Source organism: Xenopus laevis, chromosome 2L (assembly GCF_017654675.1).
Source record: "Xenopus laevis strain J_2021 chromosome 2L, Xenopus_laevis_v10.1, whole genome shotgun sequence".
Taxonomy (NCBI): domain Eukaryota; kingdom Metazoa; phylum Chordata; class Amphibia; order Anura; family Pipidae; genus Xenopus; species Xenopus laevis.
Window position 1 is genome coordinate 152,535,825 of NC_054373.1, and position 23,758 is coordinate 152,559,582.

General features: G+C 40.4%; 1 protein-coding gene across 2 annotated transcripts in view; it reads right to left on the reverse strand.

The window, feature by feature from the left end:
• Positions 1-23,758, reverse strand: part of adam28.1l.L (ADAM metallopeptidase domain 28, gene 1 like L homeolog) — a 54,708-nt gene that overhangs the window by 7,398 nt on the left and 23,552 nt on the right. Inside the window, exons 7-15 of one of the 2 annotated variants that reach the window (XR_001934282.2) lie at positions 23,401-23,463; positions 22,421-22,492; positions 19,876-20,045; positions 18,972-19,056; positions 15,443-15,573; positions 13,240-13,417; positions 11,896-11,985; positions 11,090-11,306; positions 600-705 (exon numbers count right to left, since the gene is read on the reverse strand). Coding sequence is in view for 1 of the 2 variants with exons in the window: in NM_001127746.1 (NP_001121218.1) it covers positions 11,043-11,306; positions 11,896-11,985; positions 13,240-13,417; positions 15,443-15,573; positions 18,972-19,056; positions 19,876-20,045; positions 22,421-22,492; positions 23,401-23,463 (1,053 nt within the window). In the remaining variant the exon portion in view is untranslated. 2 annotated transcript variants of the gene reach the window in all.

Sequence of the window (23,758 nt, forward strand, 5' to 3'; positions counted from 1 at the left end):
CATGTCCTACTCATGTTAAACAAGGGGGTATACTGTCCCCTTAAAGGGGTGGTTCTAACTCTTAAGCATATTTTCAATTGCCCTTCATTATTTATAGTTTTTTAATTATTTGCCTTCTTGTTCTGACTCTTTCCAGTTTTCAAATGGGGGTCACTGACCCCATCTTAAAAACAAATACTCTGTAAGGCTAATTTTATTATTATTATTATTAATTATTATTATTGATACTTTTTATTACTCATCTCCTGCAAACTGGAGAGCTGCTGAATAGGGATGGGCGAATTTGACCCGTTTCGCTTTGCCGAAAATGTCGCAGACGCCCATTAAAGTCTATGGGCGTCAACATTTTTTTGTCGCGCGTCTTTTTTTTTGGCACATGCTGCCATACAAGTCTATGGGCGTCATTTTTTCGGCGAAACGAGGCGAAGAGTGCTAAGAGCACTCATACTGTCTCCCTGTGGTGTCTCCTATGTGTTCCCCTTAGCCACACCCAACACCAAGTGACTGTTATCTAGACTCTTCTGTGATGAGACCACCAGCTACATATGTTTCCCACTCCTCACTGTATCCACACACACATTAATCAATGATTTTCTTACCTCGTCCTCTGCTTCTTCCCCTTTCTCCTGCAGAATATTACCAGAAACACAAGTCCAATGACAAGGGCAATAGCAATGATGATCACCAAAATGATAATAACAATATCTATAAGGAAAAGGCAGGGATCAGTCTTTTTTGCTTTGAACAAGCAGATTGTGCTGTCAGGTATCTGACTAGGATAAACCTTTGCACAAACCCCCTATTTTTTTTTAACCCGATGTATGAATTGAGCTCCCACTACTGATGTTAGGAGGTGCACTAGCAGGATGTCCCCATGCATTTGCAATAAGGAAACTAATAGCATCATATATTGTAGGTGACCCATAGTAGTTCAACACAATATTGCAACACCTGTTTCATCATTGAGAAGTAAGCGAGGGCAGGGGCACTACTCAGCACCCTGGATATCAATGCTTGAGAATGAATCGTGAAAAGCTTCTATGACAAGGTAGCTTGTGATCCCATATTCAAGTCACAAGGACCTACCACTCTTAAACATAAGCTGGTGAAAAGCAGCTTTCTGATTGACCCCTATAATCACTGAAGGAAAGTCCCCCCCATACTTCTTTGCCTTTATCTGCACCAACAGGTTGTCAGTAGTTTTCTGCCCTATGAAGGTTAGGTTGGTGAATGCCTTAATATTGCTATAGATGCACCGATAATATCGTAAGAAACAAATTTTCATATGATATTTGGAGCGTGTATGGCAGGAGATGAGCCGACCGATATTGGCAGACTTGGATATTGGTCGGCTTGTCGATTGGCCCAGGAGTAAACTTTTGATCGGATGCCTTTGAAGGCACCTGAACATTGGCCATTGTTAGTGCTGAATTATCAGATCAGGGCTGGAACTAAGGGAAGGCAGAAGAGGCACCTACCTAGGGCGCAACGAAAGAGGGTGCTGGGCAGGTAGCTGACTTTTGCCTACCCCTAGTCCATGTTCGCTGCTCTCCCCGCCTCCCCTCAAGTGCTTTACCCCATCATGCCTCAGTCACTTTCCCCGCCTCTCCCCTCTCCTTTCACCTCCCCTCAGTTGCTTTCCCCGCCTCTCTACTCTCCCCTCCCCTCAGTCGCGTTCCCTGCCTCTCTCCTCTCCGCTCAGTTGCTTTCACCTGCCTCCATCCCCTCCGGCTCCTGTGCTCTTCTAACTCTCTCCCCTCCAGCGTTCTGTGCATGTTTGCGCATAATGTGTTTAGAAGCGTGCACGTCCACGCGAGAGAGCACAGAGGGGAGTGTGGTGGCTGGCCGGGTCGCCTAGGGCGTCTGGTTGGCTTGGTCTGGCACTGTGTCAGATACAGGTAAAGTTCTATTAACATGTGTATTGAAACTAACGATCTTTCTTGGAAACATCTTTCCCAAGAAAGATTGTAATTGTTACATCTATAACCACCTTTATCTCCACTCCCTATACATATTTACGTTGAGGACTTATCTTAGATTTCCAGAAACAAATGCACAATTATTTACATTCTGCATATATGTAAATGCATAAATATATGCTTTTTTCTCCCTTTAAAGGAACAGTTCAGTGTAAAAATGAAACCTGGGTAAATAGTTAGACTGTGCAAAATAAAAAATGGTTCTAATATAGTTAATTAGCCAAATATGTAATGTATAAAGGCTGGAGTGACTGGATGTCTAACATAATAGCCAGAACACTACTGCTTTTCAGCTCTCTTGGTTTCCACTGATTGGTTACCAGGCACTAACCAATCATTGACTAGAGGGGGGCAACATGGGTCATAACTGTTTGCTTTTGAATCTGAGCTGAATGCGAAGGATCAATTATTAAAAACAAGAAAAAGCAGTAAAACCCCACACTACCTTACTAAAATTAATTGAGATCTAATTATATAAGTGCTTAGTGCTATTATAATCATATGCTTAGTTCTCAATCAATTTAGCACCAACATACAATTAATGGTATTTCAATGGATTGTGTTATATACAAATAATTAAAATGCTTAAAGTGCTATAAATAAGGTGCTGTGACTTTCAATAAAATGTATCTACACACAATTGATGAATAATCTAAAAGTTCATGGTTCTTATATGAATTAAATAAGGTGCTAGGGCTGTAGTTATAATTTTAAAGTGAGTTCATGGTATTAAACAATTAAAAATAAAGCGTCAGCAATTTATGAATAAAAGTTAGAAATTAGAAAATAGTATAGAGGTGGAGTTGTCCCAAAGAAACTGGCTGCGTTGTTCTAAGCCCTGGGACACCACACGTAGGAGAAAGGCAAAACACTGAGGACTGTGGTCTCGTTACTACGTTTAACTGTCTTGTAAAGAGAGCTCACTTTGCTATAAAACCAACAAATCCTCAGTGCCTTAGAGATAAAAGAGAATAAAAGGAATGAATGATGGGCTAGTAGCACTACAATTCCATTCAATTTCTCTGGATCTGAGATTCAATTAAAGTTTAAAAAAGGTAAGATTTCAATAATAAGCTTTTTTTTTTTGAAAAAAAAAAAGGGTTTTGAAGGCTCGCCGACGCACGTTTCGCATACGCTTTATCAAGGCAAATGGGCTTTTCATCCCTCGCATGGCTTTTTAAAGCTTCAGCGTCTGACATCATAGAGATCTCGCTGAGATCTCGCGAGATTCTCACACTGTGGAGCCTCATTGCTGCATACCTGCCAGCATGTAAGGGGGGTTAAGGGTTAATGCTCCGCTGTTACCATAGAAACCAGACTTCTTGCAGGGAGGAGAATCCACACCGATGGTTAACAAAAACGAAGATTATTTATTGGAACACTTCAACAAGATCTGTTAACTTTTGTACAGTTCAAGCACATTCCCAAGGTGTCAATCACTCCCTTTCTTGCAGAGCAATAACTTCTTTGTATAGCGAACCCCTCACACAGAGTCACTAGAGACACAGGAACACCCCTTTCCAGGGTCACTTACCACCTCCCTACTTCAGTCAAGCTGACACCACACCAGTGCACCACTGACCTTTTAGGGTAGGACTTTTCTTCCACCTTCTGGTCCTACCAGTCCGGCATACGTCCTATGCCCCTCTGGCCTACTCCAGATAGGATTTTCTTTCGCCCCTCCTTCAGGATGTTTGTGTTCCCCTAACACTCTGGCCCTCACTGGCAAAGCCTTGGCTCCTAAGCCACTAACTCCTCGTTGGAGTGATAGCTACCCATTCTAGTGTTCAACTCACTATCTATAGTACCTAGTACTTGTATTTGTAGCCTTAACACTATCTACTTTTCAGATGCATCCATTCACACCCATGAATGTGTTTTCCCTTTATATACTGCCCCTTAATTAACCATCCCTTTAACATTTACTGTGCATGTGCTGTTAACATTATCTAACATTTATCATTTGCTGTTCTCACTTCAGTGCATGTGTCTTTCCCCAGGTCACCACATGAAACCTTCAAGATTCACTTGTATGACACCACTGCCACCCTGTGGTGATTTTTACACATTACAGTCTCAACTATTTAACACTTTCAACCATTTCAACAATTTTACAGCATTCAACATACACCTAACACATATACTATACACATTTTCATACACATAACCCAATCACCTTCTTACAAGCATGATACTTACAGCTTTCCTAACATGTCAATAACTCCAGTTTGTCTCAGGAATACAACCAGGCTCAATGATTAGGTAAACTTTTTGTGACTGTGATATGATGGGGCTCAGCAGAATCTTCTGTACTGGGTTCTGAATGATCCTCTGTTGGTTCTTGCTGTGGACATGTTGCAGCTTGTTGGACCTGATCTCCCTGTGTGTCATCGGTCTCAATGTTTCCGTATATCTCTGGACCAGTATCTTGCTGCACAGGTATTTTGTCTGGCCTAAGGTGTTTTCTATTTCTCCTGTAGCGTTTTCCTTGAGGTGTTACTATGTCATAAGACCTGGGTTCATCTCTTATGTTTTGTACACTTGCTGGCTGCCAGCCCTGTGTTGTTTCCATTCTTACTCTGTCACCCCTCTGAAAAGGAGTGAGAGGCCTGGCTCCGCAGTCATAGTATCTCTTTTGGTTAGCTTGGTACCTTTGTAAATAAGAGTAGGCATTCTTTGGAATTTTTGGTTTTAACACAGAAGCTGAGGCTGGCAAATTGGATCGCAACACACGACCCATTAACAACTGTGCTGGGCTATATTTCATGCCTGTCACTGGAGTGTTTCTCAAGCTCAGCAGTGCTAAGTGTGGATCAAGCCCAGTTTGAGCAGCTTTAACGAAAGTCTTTTTAACAGTCTGGACTGCCCGTTCAGCCATGCCATTAGACTGGGGATAGCCTGGGCTTGAGAACGTAAGTTTAAAGTCCCAGGTATTAGCAAAAGAAATCATTTCATGGCTTGCAAATGGTACATGGTCAGAAACTAGTTCCTGTGGTATGCCATGTCTTGCAAAGATAGCTTTTAGTCGTGCAATAACTGAGTGTGCTGATTTGTCTGACAGTCTGAGTACCTCAGGATATTTTGAAAAGTAGTCAATCACAAGTAGATATGAATGCCCATAGAGGTCAAATATATCTGCAGCAAGCTTAGTCCATGGCATGCTGGGTATTTCATGGGTAAGTAGTGGTTCTTTCATATTGCTGGGCAGCATTTCTTGGCATGCATTGCAGGTGCTTACTCCTAGCTCAATATCTTTTCCCATATTTGGCCAGTACATGAGCATTCGAGCTTGCGCTTTAGATCTCTGGATCCCTTGGTGTGCTACATGCAGTCTTTCAATCATATGTGGCCGGCAGCTTTTAGGAATGATGAATTTGTCGCCTATCATGACTAAGCCATCGTCAATATGAATTTCATGTCTCAAAGGCCAATATGGTTGTACTACTATGTCAGCTGACCTTTTCCGGTTTGGCCAACCATTGCTGTGCATTTGTTTGAGTGCCGACAGCTCTACATCTGATTCAGTTGCATCTTTCAGTTTTTGGAGAAGGTGCTGTGGGAGAGCCAATGCAATATCAATGGAATATACCACTTTCTCATTGTCAAAGTCAATTTCAGTGTCCATCGCATTAGGCTGTATAGTGACAGCTCTGGATAGTGTATCTGGTATCAACATGTCCTTTCCAGGAGTGTAGACTATTTGAAAGTCATATTTCTGTAGCTGAAGTAGCATGCGCTGCAGTCTTGCAGGGGCCTTACTTAGGTTTTTTGTGACAATGGCTTCTAGAGGCTTGTGATCTGATCGTACCATTACTGAAATGCCAAACACATATTGATGGAACTTTTTAAATGCAAACACGATGGCAAGGAGTTCCTTTTCAATTTGGGCATAGTTTTGTTCAGTCTTTGTCAAGGCTCTGGATGCATAGATGACGGGTTTGTTTTTTTGAATAAGACATGCTCCCAGTCCATCTTTGGAGGCATCTGCATGTAATTCAACTGGTTCTCTAGGATCAAAAAAGGAAAGCACTGGAGCGCATACTAGTGCATCTTTTAGTTTTTGAAAAGCATCCTGCTGTTCAGGGTTCCACTGCCACATAGTATCTTTCGACAGTAGGAGTCTGAGAGGTGCAGTTATACTTGCTTCATGTGGAATATACTGTGCAAGATAGCGAATCATGCCTAGCAGCCTCTGCAAACTTTTTTTGTCATGTGGGCGTGGCATCTCTGAAATTGCCTTAACTTTGTCTGGGTCAGGCATGACCCCCTCACTGGATATTATGTGCCCCATGTAGTGCACTTTGCTTACTTGGTACTGAAGCTTGTCTTTGTTGAGCTTTACCTTCAGCTTGCGGGCTCTGTCCATGACTCTTTGTAAAATGGCATCATGTTCCTCTTTAGAGTTGCTGGCAATGATCATGTCATCAGCAATAATATGGACACCTTCAATATCCCCAAAGGATTCAAAGTTCTTTTGCTGAAACACTTCACTTGCAGATCTGATGCCAAATGGAAGCCGATGGAATTTGTACCGTCCCCATGGAGTGTTAAAGGTGCACAAATCCGCTGATTCACTGTCAAGTTTAATCTGCCAGTATCCATCTTTTTCATCTAGGATAGTGAACAACTTCTTTCCAGCTAAGTTGCTTATTACATCCTCAGGTGTTGGGATAGAGAAGTGCTGTCTTAATATAGCTTTATTTAGGTCCCTGGGGTCCAAACACACCCGCAGAGAGCCATTTTTCTTTTCTGTAATAACAAGACTGTTCACCCAAGCAGTAGGTTTTGTTACTTTGCTGATCACACCTTGCTGTTCAAGACTGTCAATAGTACATTTTAGTTTTTCTGTAATAGAATATGGTATTTTGCGACATCCGTGTATCACAGGGGGAATAGTGGAGTCTGTAAATATGTGGTGTGTACCAGGGAATTCTCCCAGCCCCTCAAACACATCTGAATACTGGGTTAGTAGCTGATCTTTAGTTGTAGGTGCAGGTTTGGAAAGCTCACAAACTTTTCTTAGCAGATTCAGCTGAACACAGGCTTGTTTTCCTAAGAGAGGGACATCAGACACATTTGTAATAAAAAAGGTTAACCGAGCTGTTTTGTGCGGGGCTTGTGCAGTGAGTGTTACAACTCCTTCTGGTTTAATACGTTCTCCCCCATATGCAATAAGCATTGTGTTTGTAGGCTTTACTATAACACCTGACATTTGGGAAATTACTGAAGCTGGCATGGTATTTGCTTCAGCCCCAGTGTCCAGCTTAAATTCAATGACTGTGCCATGTACAGTAAGCGTTGCATACCATGAGCTGTCTCTGGCTACTCTGTGTTTTTCTAGAGCAGCAATGAATAAAGTATTCACATCTTTAAAGGGTTTTTGTGTGTTTATATGAGGATTTCTGGCCCTGCACATTTTTCCAAAATGATTTCTCTTTTTGCATTTATTGCATTCTACTCCATATGCAGGACACTGCTGGGGAGGGTGCTGTCTGCCACATCTGCTACATGGCTTTGTCTGAGTGCTTGATTCAGGCAGTAGAGTCGCAGAGGAAGTACTTTTACTGTACTTAGGGGCTTGTTGTGTCTCTCTGGGTGTGATTTGTATAGCATGAACACTGCTGTCTATAGTGGCACTTGCCATTGCAGTTGTTTGAGCTGATATTATTTCTTTAGCTTTACATATTTCGATTGCCCTTTCTAGAGTTAACTCTCTGCATTCAAGCAACTTCCCCTTTAAACGGGGATTTGTAATACTGAAGACTATTTTGTCTCTCAAGCACTCCTCCTGATCTTTGAATTCACAGTTAGCTGCTTTTAGTTTCAGTTCAGTAACAAATTTGTCTATGCCTTGATTTTCTACAAAAGTATGGGTCCAAAACTGGTGTCTTTCAAATACAACATTCCTTTTGGGCTGAAAATAAGCTTGAAATGCTTGCATCACAGAGTCAAGGGATCTGTCTGCAGCTTGTGTCTGTGCAATCCCCATGGTGTTATACACCTCCAGTGCCTCATCCCCAATAAGGTGCAGTAACAATGCAATCTTTGTGGGTTCAGGCTTTTGCTCCAGCCCTGCTGCTGTGAGATATAGTGTAAATTTCTGGGCCCATCTGCGCCAGTTTTCAGACAGATTGCCACTCATACACATGGACTGTGGGGGTTTGAAATGATCCATTGCTATGCAGTTTAACAAACAGGTTTTGTTTGCAGGATCAGTATCTGGTACTCACTTTTACTGGAGACTTCTGAGGTTCTGGTGAGTAGTTGCAGAAATGTTTAATCCAACCACTTCTTAGACAAAGCACATTTTCCTATTCCTGGTAACTGTGCTTGTGAAAAACTTCTGACACCATGTTGTGTTCACTGGTCAGCCTTTCAGTGTTCTGTATGTGATACTAAGGCTCCAGAAACAGGTGGCACATTAACAGCAACTTTCTGGAAGTTTATTCAGCAATGAACATATAACTTAACACCAAACATCAGGGTGCAACCATGCTGTGCAGAAAAGAGAGAGAGAGAGAGACATAGCAGAATAGTCACTGGAGAAAAACTGCTGAAGGTGCAGCACAGCGCCCTCTATATTACTCCAGTGGTAAAGTCACAGACAAATACACTACACCCATAAGGGGAGGATGTCAGGGTTTTTACCACGGATCTATGGGGAAAAGGGTTACCAACGAGATTTACCATGGCAACCAATATAATGTCCAGAAGTAACATTTCGGTTCACTGGTTTTAATCAAACCGTTAATTTGGGTGTATATAGACTTAGATGAATGCATGAAAAAGCATATTTTTGTTTATACCATTAGGAGAGATTGTATTTAATTTAAAAATCCAGTAACTTTCCCTTCTTAGAAGTGCTTCTTCCAGATCACCCTTTCTGATGCCTAGATTGATTTTTTTCTATGGCCCAGAACTTTAAGTCTGCTGGATTCATGTCCATGATAAAAGAGAAATCCACTGACAACAAAACAGAGAGATTTATCACCACATACAACACAAACAGTTGTCAAATAAAAAATATTGTCAATAAACATCGGTCGATTCTAAAAGAGGATGAAAAACTGAGTACCATTCTTGATGAAAGAGTTTCAATTTGCTACAAACGAAGTCTGAATTTAAAGGACATATTGTCATTTTAAAAATCCCCGGAAACTGGCTAGTAATAGGGGATGTTTTCCATGTGTTGAATGCAACATGTGTGGGAAATGTCAAGAACTACATCCTTTTATGACAGATTTGGTAAACATCATAATGTCAATTCAAATATTAATTGCAAATCCAGGGGAGTGATTTATTGCTTGGAATGCCTGTGCGGCAAGAAATATGTGGGTAGGACAACCCAAATGCTGATGATAAGAGTTCAGCAGCATTACAGTTCTATACGCAATGCTGGCAAGACTGATAAAACAGATGCAACTCTATCTATAGTTGCTTGGCATTTTAAAAAACACCATAATATGAATCCAGCGGACTTAAGTTCTGGGCCATGGAAAAAATCAATCTAGGCATCAGAAAGGGTGATCTGGAACAAGCACTTCTCAGAAGGGAAAGTTACTGGATTTTTAAATTAAATACAATCTCTCCTAATGGTATAAACGAAAATATGCTTTTTCAGGCATTCATCTAAGTCTATATACACATATATTAATGGTTTGATTAAAACCAGTGAACCGAAATGTTACTTCTGGACATTATATTGGTTGCCATGGAAAAAAGCCTGACATCCTCCCCTTATGGGAGGAGATTACCTAATCATTGAGCCTGGTTGTATTCCTGAGACAAACTGGAGTGATTGATATGTTAGGAAAGCTGTAAGGATCATGCTGACAGGTGTGCAGCAATGAGGCTCCACGGTGTGAGAATCTCGTGAGATCTCTATGATGTCAGACGCTGAAGCTTTAAAAAGCCATGCGAGGGATGAAAAGCCCATTTGCCTTGATAAAGCGTATGCAAAACGTGCGTCGGCGAGCCTTCAAACCCTTTTTTTTTTAAAAAAAAAAAAGAAGCTTATTATTGAAATCTTACCTTTTTTAAACTTTAATTGAATTTCGGATCCAGAGAAATTTAATGTAATTGTAGTACTACTAGCCCATCATTCATTCCTTTTATTCTCTTTTATCTCTAAGGCACTGAGGATTTGTTGGTTTTATAGCAAAGTGAGCTCTCTTTACAAGACAGTTAAACGTAGTAACAAGACCACAGTCCTCCGTGTTCTGCCTTTCTCCTACGTGTGGTGTCCCAGGGCTTAGAACAACGCAGCCAGTTTCTTTGGGACAACTCCACCTCTATACTACTTTCTCATTTCTAACTTTTATTCATGAATTGCTGACGCTTTATTTTTAATTGTTTAATACCATGAACTCACTTTAAAATTATAACTACAGCACTAGCACCTTATTTAATTCGTATAAGAACCATGAACTTTTAGATTATTCATCAATTGTGTGTAGATACATTTTATTGAAAGTCCCAGCACCTAATTTATAGCACTTCAGCAATTTAATTATTTTAATTATTTGTATATAACACACTTGATTGAAATACCATTAATTGTATGTTGGTGCTAAATTGATTGAGAACTAAGCATATGATTATAATAGCACGAAGCACTTATATAATTAGATCTCAATTAATTTTAGTAAGGTAGTGTGGGGTTTTACTGCTTTTTCTTGTTTTTAATATCCCTATTCTGGTTTATATACCTCTACACAGCCTGAAATTGGGTAATACAAGTGAGTGAACATTAATTACAAGTAAACTATATTTTTGCTTGTGCTGAGGATCAATTGCAAACTCACTGAACAGTTATGTCCCATGTGGCCCCCATTATAGTCTGACTAACTCTGACTAACTCAGAGTTAGAGAGCTGAAAAGCAGGAAGTAGTGCTCTGGCTATTATGTTAGACATCCAGTCACTCCAGCCTTTATACATTACATTTTTGGCTAACTAACTATATTAGAAACATTTTCTATTTTAAACAGCCTATCTATTTACTCAGTTTTTATTTTTACACTGAACTGTTCCTTGAAGACCTATATAGGGAGATATAACCATATTTATGAATGAGTCAAGAGAGATGGTATTCTTAAAGCTACAGATTCACCAGTAGATATATTAGGGTTCTTGACACTCCACAGTGTTGTGAACTGGCTCTGGTGCGTTGGACACCTCCCATTAAAGCAGTAGCCCTGCCCATTCTTGCAGGGGGAGCCATTGACACTGAAGCGGTCGGAGGGACACACAGGGGACATCCCGTCACAAAAATCTGCCAGGTCACAGTCATCCTTGGCGGCTCTGCACACATCTCCAGGTTTCTTAATCTAATGGGGGGGGGGGAAACTTGATTAAAGGGGTTGTTCACCTTTGAATTAACTTTTAGTATGATGTAGAGAGTGATATTCTGAGACAATTCGGTTTTTAATTATTTGTGGTTATTTAGCTTTTTATTCAGCAATTTCAGCAATCTGGTTGTTAGGGTCCAAATTACCCTGGCAACCATGCATTGATTTTAATAAGAGACTGGAATATGAATAGGAGAGGACCTGAGAGTCAAAAGAAAAAGGTGAACCAACCCTTTAAGAGACTTGTTGGCTCAGTGTATTTCTACAGCAGTAACTTCTGCATTGCCTATAAAAAAAGTGCAATGCCTGCCTCATTGGTAGTAGCTAGTGATGCGTGAATTTATTCGGCAGGCGCAAATTTGCAGTGAATTTGCGCGATTCGGCGCCAGCGAATACATTTTCAAAAATTCGCCGGCGTCAAAAAAACCATTTTCGCCAGCATCGGAAAAACGGCGCAAATTCGCCCATCACTAGTAGTAGCATTGACATAGTACTATAATTTGATGGGTGAAAGTTGCATAGTGCAGTAAGGGTTCAGGGTAGAATGCAGAAAGTCCCACAGGCTCACCTGACAGTTATCACAGCATTCACCCTCGGCACACTTTGCAGTTGGCATGAGTTTGCAAGTGGCGGCGTCACAGCACGGATTGGTGCATTCCTGTAAGGTAGTCAAACAGTAGAATGTTCAGCACTGGAGTAACTTACTTGCATTCTATCCCCCAGAGAAGAACAAAAGCATTTAGCAATAAGAGTAAAGACCTCATAAATGGGCTATAATTCTTATAGGTTGCCTTGACAGTAGCATAGTAGGCACTGTTACTAAAAATGGAGGCTTAAATGAGAAGGAAATGTTAAAACTAAGTAAGCTTTATCAGAAAGGTCTATATGGATACGCTAGTAAACACTCAATTTTGTTCTATGTCATGAGAAACAACACAGTTCTTTCATTCTATTGTGTACATATGGACTTCTGTATCAGACTTCCTGTTTTCAGTTTAAACCTCCAGGGCTTGGGCTTGAGCATGCTCAGTTTGTTCCTCTCACCCTCCCTCCTCCCCTCACTGCTGTAATCTGAGCTCAGAGCTATGAGCCAGAAGGGAGAGACTCAGGCAGGAAGTGATATCACAGCAAGCTAATGTGGCAGCTGCTATCCTAAACAAACTGAGACAGTGTGTAGAGCTGAATCCTCCGGTATGGAAAAGCATTCTAAACAATAAAAATGGTGTTCTAGCGTGCACTGTTGTGGCTAATCTATTGACAATAAACTGCCTTGGTAGCGCTCCTTTAAGGATTTGTATATGGGTAAAGCAAGCTCTTTTATGAGCACACTCTGTGGTTGGCAACATCAGAACCTCTATTAAAGGGGACCCATCACCCAAAAAAATTATTCCAAATCCTATTTTATCACATTTGTCAATCAAAATTAACTTTAATTACATTATATAAACTATTTGAACCTTGTTTTCTTAGGTCTGGGAACTCATAATTATAGCAAGAAGGCGGGAGCCATTTTGTGGACACTGTTATTAAGGCAAACCTTTTATCATCTCAGAATCTTGTTTGTGTACCAGAATAGGGGGACTTTTTGTATATCCCCATGCCCTGGGTACTCAATTAAATGGTTAAGAGAACTTGGGGAATGTGGGGAGAGCAGTGACATCTAGGAAGTGCTAAATGGAAAGTGAAAGTAATTGTCTGCCCCGCCTCTATGCCTAAGGCTTAGAGGAAGGGCAGGCAATATTTGATTGATAGCTGAGATTTTTAAATGAGTTTACAACATCTATAAATGCTTTCATAAAAAAAAGAATTTGGTTTTCATTTTTAATTTGAAAAGGACTTTTATTATGCAGCTTTTTAAGTCTGGGTGGCAGGTCCCCTTTAAATAAGAAACTTGATTATCGAGAATTATTACCTCCACTGTGCCACAATCGCAATCTTCCCCAATCTCAGTGAACTTATTCCCGCACACTGCCGGTGCTATAATATCTTCTTTCGGCGGCACAATCAGAATACACTGTGACATTTGGCTAAAGAGAAAATCCTGGTAGTTCTGTAAACTGCATTTACTGAACAAGCGAGGCATGTTATTACTGTATGGAGAGAAGGAAAGTGCAGATATTGGAGAAGTTGTGAGAAACAGAGAGGTAAAGTAAGATGTCAACGGAAGGCATAGCTCTACATATAAACTTTATATAAAACATAATGAGTTCACTTTTGCTTTTTTGAAATGGGAATGGGAAAGTGATGGGCGAATTTATTCGTCAGGCGCGAATTGCGGCGAATTCCCACGATTCGTTGCCGGCAGATAAATTCACAAAACCGCCGCGAAAATTCGCCAGTGTCAAAAAAAAAATGAACGCCGCAAATTTTTCGCCATTTCACGGGAAATTCGGGAATTTTTCGGCAAAGCAAAACACCCCAAATTCGCCCATTACTAAATACAACACAATGAGAGGGCTAGGGGAAACCATAAGGAAGTTTAGGGCCTGTAAGTCTCAAGGACAGAGACACCATCTTACATATCCTATTAATGCTGTGTGTGCCATGGATCTGTGGAATTTAAGAACAGTAGAGATGCTATTGCAAATAAAAAAAATAAGGAGAATAAAAATTTTTTTTTACAAAAATGCACAATAAGCCATAGCAGTTCCCTCATAAAAACTATTGACTCATTTTCAGATTGTATTCTGAATATGAGGACTGGTAACAGCAATGTTGGGCTTAAAATTGCAAAACCTCTGCTCCGTCACCATGGGGTGGTTATAGCATGAGTTCTGGCCTGACAGTACTGTCGCTAAAATGTTTAATATGGCTTGTCAGTCAGACAGCACGAAGTTAAAGCAAAGGAAAGTTAAACTAAAGAAGTAGACTAGAAATGTTGTACATTTTGTTTTGTGCTTCTGTACCAGCCCAAGGCAACCACAGCCCTTTAGCAGTAAAGATCTGTGTCTCCAAAGATGCCCCAGTAGCTCCCCATCTTCTTTTCTGTTGATTCACTGCACATGCTCTGTGCTGCTTAGGGACCCACTCACAATATACCGTACATATAGAATATAAATGTCACAATATAAGGCTGATTAGTAATTAATACAGATAATTACTACATGGCAGCACAGAAACCAGTGCATCAGAATTTAATAATCAGCCCTGTAGCATCATCTTATATTATAGACAAACCTCATTTTCTGCTGGATAATTTGTGAAAACCCCTAATCTTAGCTTCTCAACAGCTGCTCAGAGCCCAATGAGCATGTAAGTGTCACAGACACCAAGATGGTGACCCCCCCTGTGACAAGTTTGAAGTCCTGGATCATTGCTTCTATTGACAAGCCGAAACTTTAGGCTGGTGCAATAAGTTCCGTACATAAAATACGGCAGTTTTAGCCATATTCATTTTTAGGGTTTAGTTCTGCTTTAAAGCTATCTGCTACATGTAATTGACCATTAAAGAATGGAATGTGGAAGATCTTGTGATATTTATGCACCCCTATCCCTTATGAATAAGCAGGATTGGACTGGGCCGGAAGGACACCAGGAAAAAACCTGGTGGGCCCGCTGATCCAAGCTCTATCCCCCTGGACTCTGGAAATCTTTCCCTGTCTCATTTTCCTCTATCACAGTGACAAAAGAAGAAACGCCAAAACTGTTTCGCCAAAAAATGAAAGAGTTTCAAAGGAATACTAATATAATGCAGTGTTGTCTTGCACTGGTAAAACGGCTGTGTTTACTTCAGAAACTCTACTATAGTTTAAATAAACAAGCTGCTGTGTAGCCATGGGGTCAGCCATTCAAGCACAGGATACACAGTAGATAACAGGTAGGTTCTGAAGAATCCCATTGTATACTGCAGAGCTTATCTGTTATCTGCTGTGTATCCTGTGCCTTTTCTCCATTTTCAGCTTTGAATGGCTGCCCCCATGGCTACACAGCAGCTTGTTTATGTAAACTATAGTAGAGTTTCTAAAAGCAACACCCCAGTTTTACCAGTGCATCATGACAGTACATTCTCTTTTCATTACTTTAGGACACTTTCATTTTTTGGTGTTACTGTTCAGGTTTCAGCGCAGTGGCCTCAGAAACCCCAGTCCAATGGTGTGAATATGCATGAAACGCACCTGAGGTCTGGTGCCATAATGCAGGAGTTGGCACCGCAAGAACAAGAGTTGGAATCATGGTTCATTCCCAAGTTGTGCCCCATCTCATGAGCAACTGTAGCACCAATGGCAATGGAAGGTTCGCTGTGATCCTGTGAAGAGAAGGCAGAACATGAATAAAATAAGGATTGGGGTGACATGCAGGAGTCTGATTAACAACTGCTAAAGATGGAGTGGAAGGTGAAATGTGTCTCTATAGAAGTGTGTGATTTAGCTTTTCATTATCTGAGATCAGTGAAATATTCTGTTTACTTGAACTAATGATGAAAGGAAGGGGTGGGTGGACCAAGTGATGCAGGGAGTAAGATATGCGACTATATATGGACTCGGGTTCACACCCTCATAAATAATGTTTTGGATTTTTGTTATAAAGAGTATTCATGCTTCTCAATGATACCAAACAGGGCTAAAAAAACTGGAAATCTGGATTATCAGACATTCCTCATGTTTGGTATGATTTTATCACCCACCTATATAACACAGAATGCACTTCTGCTGCTACTGTTATTAATTACTAGGTAACAGTAATATCATATTTCAGAAACTGACTTGGAAACCCTACTAGTATATGCCTGGTTGGAAATTACACCTTTTTGTGCATCCATACATAACTTATGAGAAGGATTGTCCATGCAGTAAGATAAGAAGGGTACTTGATCCAGTCTTCGTATATTAAAGCTCAAACTTTAAGAAGTCTGTTGTAACGAATATAATTTACCCTGGTGGTCTAGTGGCTGACTGGGACACCCACCGCACCTCCGGTGGGGACGCCCGCCGCGTATGTCCTTCCTCCTCTCTACGCGGCGCACACTTCCGGATTTAATGCCCCGGCGTGATGACATCATCGCGCTATGACGCGAAATCTAAAGTATTTAAAGGGGCTTTGAATGAAAATTCATTGCCCTTGTTAGGTTCAATTTAGGTTGTTTCCTGGTGCTATTTCTAGTGAATCCTATTGATCTTCTGGTTATTGACCCTTGCTTTGCCTGTATCCTGACTCTTGCCTGGCTGTTTATTCTAAACTCTCCAAGATGACCTTGCCTGTCTGATTACTCTACGTTCTCCAATCCTGATTCCGGCCTGTCTGACTAGTCTACGCTCTCCAATCCTGATTCCAGCCTGTCTGACTATTCTAAATCTGTTTGTGCTGGCCCGGTCTGCCTGTTCCACGCTGTGTTGTCTGGCCTGCCTTCCTAGTTGTGTTTTTCCATCCAGTATCCTTAGTGAGACGATCGTGCCCCTTTGCTCGTCCAGAACCTGTAGCTTTGCTCCTCTCTTAATAAGACCTGGCGGCTCCTCCCGAGGTGAAAGGCGGCTGTTAAAGGCAGAAGCAAGAGCCGAGACCATGGAGTCTAGCACTGGTTCTGGATTTAGGGTGCCGAACGTGACATCTGTCCTTGATGCTCTAAACAAACCCATGGGGGTATATTTATCAAAGAGTGAAGTTAGAGATCTCCACAGTCCGTGGAGTGAAATACCGCCTCTCTCCATTATTTCTATGGGATTTTTAAAGGTGTATTTATCAAATGAATGGAGAGAGGCAGTATTTTACTCTAGAGGACTGTGGCGATCTCTAACTTCACTTTTTGATAAATAAACCCCTTTGAGACTATGGGGTATATTTATCAAAGAGTGAAGTTAGAGATCTCCACAGTCCGCACAGTGAAATACCGCCTCTCTCCATTCATTTATAACTTCACTCTTTGATAAATATACCCATAGTCTCAAAGGGGTATATTTATCAAAAAGTGAAGTTAAAGATCTCCACAGTCCTCTACAGGGGATTTTGGGATCTATGGGATTTTGAAAGGCGTATTTATCAAATGATGAATTTTCACTTTCACCCACTGATAAATACTCTTTTAAAAATCCCATAAAAATTAATGGAGAGTGGCGGAATTTCACTCTAGAGGACTGTGGTGATCTCTAACTTCACTCTTTGATAAATATACCCCAAAGAGTATATGTGTGACTCTACCTGTACCTTAACCCATTTATGTGCTAGAATAAAAAGTTTGCCTGTTAAATGTGAATCTGATTACTTTTGTGTTTAAAAGTAAATCAACCTTTGTGCTTGGTGAATTGGTCAAAACCAATCCTCTGACTATTGGCAAGCAGTGTGTCAAGTGTGTGGCAGTTTGTGGATTCTCTCAAAGCTTAAGTGGGGGGTGATGTCAAATTTTTGGGATGTCATGGTTAGTTTGAGGTGTTCATTGATCCCCAACTAGTGGCTCGTGAAAAACATGTTGCTCTCCAACAACTTGGATGTTGTTTCCAGTGGCTTCAAAGCAGATGTTTATTTTTGAATTCCAGGCCCGGGGGCAAGTTTTGATTGCATAAAACCAGGAGTACTGCCAAACTGAGGCCCCTGTAGGCTGTCAGTTCACATAGGGGCTACCAAATAGCCAATGACAGACCATATTTGACACCCCCAGGAAATTTTTTCATGCTTGTGTTGCTCCCAAACTCTTTTTACATTTTAATGTGGCTCACGGGTTAAAAAAGTTGGGGACCCCTGAGCCCTAGTTCCTAACCTCTTATAGCCACGCCCAACGTCACATGCATCTAAAGTGACAGGGTATATTTTAAAAAAACATTGTTCATTTTAAAATCCCTAAAAATTTATAAATAATAGTGTAGAATATTAGTTTACAATTGGCAGTTTTTTTGCACTGTGCCTAAATATTCCTCACTAAGTTACAAATTACTATAAACTTACCACTAAGGAATGAGGGGAAAACTCTGACATTAAGGGGCCGATTCACTAAATTCGAGTGAAGGATTCGAAGTAAAAAGCTTTGAATTTCGAAGTATTTTTTGGGCTACTTCGACCATCGAATGGGCTACTTCGACCTTCGACTACGACTACGACTTCGAAACGAAGGATTCGTAGTAAAAATCGTTCGACTATTCGACCATTCGATAGTCGAAGTACTGTCTCTTTAAAAAAAACTTCGACCCCCTAGTTCGGCAGATAAAAGCTACCGAAGTCAATGTTAGCCTATGGGGCAGGTCCCCATAGGCTTGGCTAACTTTTTTTGATCGAAGGATATTCCTTCGATCGTTGGATTTAAATCCTGCGAATCGTTCGATTCGAAGGATTTAATCGTTCGATCGAAGGAATAATCCTTCGATCGTACGATCGCAGAATTTGCGCTAAATCCTTCGACTTCGATATTCAAAGTCGAAGGATTTCAATTCCTAGTCGAATATCGAGGGTTAATTAACCCTCGATATTCGACCCTTGATGAATCGGCCCCTAAGTAAGATTTTTTTTTGGACAGCTATTGAATCAAAACCACAGAAAACTGAGAAATTAGTTGGTCTTCAACTGGGCAGGTTTGAAAGTTCATTTAGATACATCAGCCTGGTAGCAGCAATCTGCCATTTATATGATGGCCAAATAAAAAAGTCTAATCGGCTGCAGATCTGGTCACTCGGCTTTAGAAGTAAGACTTTGCAGCATAGGACCAATGAATAACAACCATACCTGATTTACTCCAGCAGATTGGGAATCAGTGCACATTGAGGCCACAAACGCCAGTCCAACTGTAGCACCATCAAAATCGGTATTTCTGGAATAAAAAACTTGTCTTTTAGCAAAGAAAAAAAGTTCTTTCTAGAATAAATGTGAAGGTCCATAGTTCCAACCATGCAACTAGGTATGGTTACCCTTCTTTGCAAATGACCAGCATTGTACAGTATATGTGTGGGAGCTGCAGGTGAGCAGCGTGTGATTTTATGCACCTGTAAAGTGCCACATGTGGAATCAGCCTTGAGATGGCGGACTTTAGAAGTGGTACAGATTTCAGAACAAGCAGGCGACAATCGTTGTTGAAAACTAAGACTAATGTAATGCTAATTTAAAAACGACAGGAGCACATTCGTAGGCATAACTAAAGAGGAAGCAGACCCTGCGGCTGCAGGGGGGGGGCAGGAGGTATAGGGGCCCAAAAGGTCCCAATTAATGAGTAATTTTAATATATATATAACAGGACAACCTCTGGAGAGCTTGGGGGCCCCTCAAATTATTTTGCTGTGGGGCCCAGTAACATCTAGTTATGCCACTGAGCACATTTTAACCTTGTGTGTGCAGTTTTTAAAAGTTGTGTGCTCAGGTCAGAATTAATACAAAATTATGTGTTTTCACACAAAACTCTTTGTGCACACCCCATTTGTGGTTGTGTACTGGCCTCAAAATGTGTGTATGCAAGCATGAGCTCACACCTTAGAAGGCACAGTGACTACATATACAGCCCAAAAATTTCTATGCACAGCTCCCTTTTGCCTTATGTGGTCATGAGCCTCCTTGTTGATTTATGTTTCAGTGTTCGGGATTTATTATGCCTTGTACAGTGTTATAATAAGCAAACAAGTAATATGCCTTTACTCACGTCAGAAACTGAGCATTGTCATTTGGATTCCTACTCAGAAGGACGTTCTTCCTCCAATCTGAGAAAGCACCCAGATTCTGAGCGGCTGACGTCACAACTTTAAACTGATCGCTCACATTCCAAACCTCTATCCCGGTCAGTGCAACAAAGGTGTTTATGGCCTTATACACCTGTGCAAAAAATAAAAATAACATCACTTAGCAGTGTTCCTGTGGGAAACGTCTGGTGTAACTGTCATGAGAGCTTTATTACAGGATATACACAGGATATAACATGTCTGCTATGTGACTAATCATTGTGGATATCCCTACAGTGTGACTGAGCTGAGGCTCCTTATAACAAGGCTTGATAAAGCGCAAGATAAAGCCTAATACGTTGCCTGCAAATGTGATGGATTTTTGACTGCATTGCCCCCAAATCAAGACTTGTCTACATGGCGGTTGGTGCACACGCAGCTCCTAGAGGACTGTGATCTTAGGGAGTGTCTAAACCACCCTCTGTTGTGGCCATTCAAAGACAGAAGCTGCTAAAAATTCACATCCGAAAATACTCCAGCTAAAACCTGATGAAATTGCGTAGAAGTCAATGGCAGATGGTCCCTTTAACAATTGGCACATGTTTTTTCACCTTCAGGATTCTCAATAGTTTCCAGCTGTTTGCACTGGTTTTTGTTTGATAGTCTGATAAATTTGAGTTTTCGGGGGGAAAGTTCGATAATGCTAAGATTTCAGAGTGACAATTTGATTCGAGTTGATGCTCAATTCTGTCGCAAATTTTTGTTGCACCAATTTGTTTTTTTTTTTATCAAGTGACAAAAGGTTGAGTTTTAGTAAATAACCCCCTAAGACATTAAGGGGCCGATAAATCAAGGGTCGAATATCGAGGGTTAATTAACCCTCGATATTCGACTAGGAATTGAAATCCTTCGACTTCGAATATCGAAGTCGAAGGATTTAGCGCAAATTCTGCGATCGTACGATCGAAGGATTATTCCTTCGATCGAACGATTAAATCCTTCGAATCAAATGATTCGAAGGATTTAAATCCAACGATTGAAGGAATATCCTTCGATCAAAAAAACTTAGGAAAGCTTATGGGGACCTTCCCCATAGGCTAACATTGACTTCGGTAGCTTTTAGCTGCCGAACTAGGGGGTCGAATTTTTTTTTAAAGAGACAGTACTTCGACTATCGAATGGTCGAATAGTCGAACGATTTTACTTCGAATCCTTCGATAGTCGTAGTCGAAGGTCGAAGTAGCCCATTTGATGGTCGAAGTAGCCCAAAAAAACTTCGAAATTCAAAGCTTTTTACCTTCGAATCCTTCACTCGAAGTTAATGAATCGGCCCCTAAGATTGCTCGACATAATTCTATTACTATGTCTACCCTGTAGCCAGTCTACTTTATTGACTAAAGATGCCCATAGACTCAAAGATACAGTTGTGTGAAATGAAGATTTGTACGATTTTCAGATTGTGTGTGGAGTGTACCACGGCAATCAGTTGTTTAGTTGATCGGACAGGTTAGAAAGTTTCTGTCCGATAATGATAATATCTAACAATATCAATGGGCTTCTGTCACTACTATTTGTCAGTTATGACTTTTGTACGTTTGCTCACTCTCAATTAATGGCCAGAACATTGACTGATTTGTTATTATTACTGGTTATTTAATCTGAATGGTTAATTATAGATTGGTAGACTGAAATACGACATGTTCACCACACAAAGAATAAAATCTGCATGTCTATGGCCAGCTTTACTTGTAGTTTAGCAAAACTGTACACACGGGACATGTACAAATATTTATAGCGACATTGACTTTATGGTCTAATTCAATATTTTAGAAGTGCAGACACTGCTATAGCGAAGGGCTTAAAAATGGCTTTCCTGTCCAGTGGACTCTTATGGAGCTGGAGGTTATGTGAGTCTGGAGTTGCACTAGGCCACAGAGTTATATGTCTAGTCTGTACCACTACAATGCTGATACGATGGTGCAAGGTGTGTGTCAATGATAGTAAGAGGAAAAGCCAAATTTCATACCTAACTGTGTGTGTGTGCGCGCATTTTATAGTGGTGTCATAATTTAAAAAATAAATAATTAAATGTATATATTGTATATATATATATATATATAGGGGCGTAACTACAGAGGAAGTAGACCCTGTGGCTGCAGGGGTGGGCAGGAGGTAGAGGGGGCCCCATAAGGCCATAATTAATGAGCAATTGCAACATATACTGGTAAAAACCTCAGGCTATGTTGGGGGCTCTAAAATGAACTTGCTGTGGGGCCCAGTATCATCTAGCTATGTGCCATTGTGTGTGTATATATATATATATATATATATATATATATATATATATATATATATATATATATATATATATATATATATATATACCATCAATATTGAACATGTTATATACTATACCAATGGAAGAATGCAGAGCTGCACGTGTATAAATGGTGTGTGGCCAAAGTGCAAAGTAGTTAAATAGAACATCTTAGAAATGCTAAAACGAGTCTTTTCTGGGGGTGCACTCACCACATTGACAAAATTTATTATTTCATAGATTCTTGTCTTCACTATAGGGATACTGCGGTTGTACTTAACAAACTGAAAAAAAGCAAAAGAGAACAAAAACTACATTGAACACAAGATCCCGAAAAAGCATCAACAAATCCAACAACCATGTAATCATATCTATACACTGTCAGTCAAAAGTTGTTTTTTTAAGTATTTTTTAGAAAGATATCAAAACATAATTTTTTTTTAAATGTAATACAGAACTATGTATATGTCAATTCCACTAATACATTGAATCAATAAACACAGAAGTACTTTATATGAGTCCCATATAAGTGTTTAAACTGTGATATAACGTGTGTGTGTGTGTGTAAATGCTGTTATAACATGCCACATTCCCTGTGTGCATGAAAAAGAGGCTTAAAGGAGAAGGAAAGTCTTTAACCACTTGGAGGTGCCAAAAGTTAGTGAATGTATTTACTTACCTGAAACCCCGGGCCGGTGCTCCTATCAGCAGAAAACTGCACTGGGCCGGGGTTATACCAGTGAGCACCATGGAGCGATCCTCTTCCGTCCTCCTCTTTCTTCGTGCGGCTGCACATGCGCAGTAGAGCAAAAAGCCTAACTTTAACTAAAAATTTGGCTTTATCATTCTACTGCACATGCGTCTGCCCCGGGAAATTTGAAGACAGAAGAAGCCGGAAGAGAATCGCTCCGAGGTGCTCATTGGAATAACCCCGGGCCGGTGCAGTTTTCTGCTGATAGGAGCACCGGCCTGGGGTTATGAGGTAAGTAAATAACATTTGGCACCTCCAAGTGGTTAACGACTTTCCTTCTTCTTTAAACCAAAAACAAATCTGCTTAAATGCTATGTCAGACAGGGAGATTCCCAGCAACTCACAACAACCCTGTTAACCTCTGGTGGTTATAGACTGGCCATCATTGGATTGTGTTTAACATCTGTCCCACATGCACATTGCTTAATCTGTTTTGCTTACCATTGAATTATCTGCAACAACATACAAGTGGACGTACTTCTGAGCCTTCAGAATTTTCTGTTGCTGTGGAAGTAAAGCAAAGAAAAAATGTAGAAATAAGAAAACATCTCCACAGAAATTTAAATTGAATCCACGGAAAAAGGTTTTCTTTTCAAGATAAATGTACACAAAGCTTTTAGCACTATAATAGTGTTCTAAAAATAACTGAAATAAATGCAAATAATAAGCATTTCCTAATTAAATCTTTTTTTTTTGCATGTTGTTCCATGTCAGATGTTTTGGCTTTTACATTGGCAGTAAATAACTCAGTCAGTTGTTACTTGTGTGGTGACAGTGAAGATATGTTTAGTAAGTGCTG